This window comes from Sorex fumeus, unplaced genomic scaffold (genome assembly GCF_029834395.1).
Source record: "Sorex fumeus unplaced genomic scaffold, SorFum_2.1 ptg000006l, whole genome shotgun sequence".
In the NCBI taxonomy this organism is placed as follows: Eukaryota; Metazoa; Chordata; class Mammalia; order Eulipotyphla; family Soricidae; genus Sorex; species Sorex fumeus.
The window spans coordinates 55,744,445-55,746,128 of record NW_026606063.1 but is presented as its reverse complement, the minus strand read 5'-3'; the positions used below and the strand labels follow the sequence as shown (position 1 = coordinate 55,746,128).

Sequence of the window (1,684 nt, the reverse complement as noted above, 5' to 3'; positions counted from 1 at the left end):
CCAATAAAAAGTCCACGTTCTAGTGTCCAGAGTGATAGCATAGTAGTTGGGGCATTTGCCTTTTACACAGTCTGCTTGGGTTCAATCTCCAGCACCCTATGTGGTCCCCCAAACACCACCAGGAGTAAGTCCTGAGCACAGAGTCAGGAGTATTCCTTAAGCACTGCTGGTGTGGCCCAAAATCAAACCCGCCAAAGATCTTTGTTCTAGAAACATCAGACTCATCATAAGCATCCACTATGTGCTGGGCTCTGCTTTGTAAATAACATTGCATTTAGTATAAATGTAAGACCAGATGTTATTTGTTTTCCTTCATCTGACTTATTTCTCTTGGTCTCGAGGTCCTCAAGTTGTGAGGAAGGAATCATTATCCTCCTTTTACACTTGAGAAAAAGACTCAAATATAGAGCAGTGTGAAGAAGAGGCGAGAACGACCCCTGGACCAACCAAAGCCCGCACCCCACTGCACCCTGCGTCTGGTGCCCATGTCCTGCCGCTGTCGTCACCATGCCCAAGAGAAAGGCTGAAGGGGATGCTAAAGGAGATAAAGCCAAGATGAAGGATGAACCACAGAGAAGATCTGCAAGGTTATCAGCTAAACCTGCTCCTCCAAAGCCAGAGGCCAAGCCTGAGAAGGCCCCTGCAAAGAAGGGAGAGAAGGTACCCAAAGGGAAAAAGGGGAAGTCTAATGCTGGCAAGGACGAAAGTAACCCTGCAGAAAATGGAAATGCAAAAACAGACCAGGCACAGAAAGCTGAAGGTGCTGGAGATGCCAAGTGAAGTGTGTGCATTTTTGATAACTGTGTACTTCTGGTGACTGTACAGTTTGAAATACTATTTTTTATCAAGTTTTATAAAAATGAAGAATTTTGTTTTACTTTTTTTTAAAGCTATGTTGTTAGCACACAGACCACTTCATTGTTGTTTTGGGGGAAGGGTATAAGTCTCTAATAGATGGTCTCCAAAAATTGATCTCTGTGGGGAAAAAACAACTTTTCCCCCACTAGTTTTGAGAGACTTCCTCTTGATTTCCAAGAGGAGAGATTCCTTGACTTGACACAGTAGCCACCCTGGCACCCAACGCCTCGTGGTGGGTAAAAACTGTGTTTCTATGTCCTGTCTCCCTCTCTGCCTTCAGCATAGACTTGACTCCCTTAACCCTAGAGAAACCTGTTAAGCCTGGACTCTCAAAAAGTGGTTACCAGGATGTCAGGCCCTCTGGACTTTGCAGTGCCCCAACTGAGACGGCAGCCCTCAAAAGAATGGTTCCTTTTTTAGATTGTGGATCTTCAGATTGATCATTCTGCCATTTTTCTTTCATTTCTTGAAAGTCAAGGTCGGCTTGTGAAAAGTTAAACAACATACTAAATGTGAAATGTCAACCCTCACTCTAAACTTTCGCTGTTCAGAGCATCAAATGAAGATGTCATTGGGTTTTATAGTGGCTTTCTGATTTTGGTAGTCCATTGAAGAAGGGAGTTTGAAAGTTATTGTATACTGTTAACGATTGTCTGCCCATGTCCTGCCTGAAATACCATGATTGTTTATGAAAAGTATCTTTAATAAAGCTGGATACAGTTTGGGGAAAAAAAAGACTCAAATATAGAAATTGCTGGTGACAGTCTTATTTGATTTTAGATCACCTTGTCTATGTATTTCATCACTTTTCTCTCCAACCTCCTAC

General features: G+C 42.8%; 1 protein-coding gene across 1 annotated transcript; it reads left to right on the top strand.

Moving 5' to 3' along the window:
* The first annotated feature begins 412 nt into the window (after nucleotides 1-412).
* LOC130035226 (non-histone chromosomal protein HMG-17-like) lies at nucleotides 413-932 on the top strand. Its single transcript, XM_056126799.1, has one exon. The coding sequence runs from the start codon at nucleotides 508-510 to the stop codon at nucleotides 778-780; it is 273 nt and encodes a 90-aa protein (XP_055982774.1). The 5' UTR covers nucleotides 413-507; the 3' UTR covers nucleotides 781-932.
* Nucleotides 933-1,684: the final 752 nt, after the last annotated feature.

Coding starts and splice junctions, on each gene's coding strand:
- LOC130035226 (XM_056126799.1), top strand. CDS start 508: ATGCCCAAGAGAAAGGCTGAAGGGGATGCTAAAGGAGATAAAGCCAAG.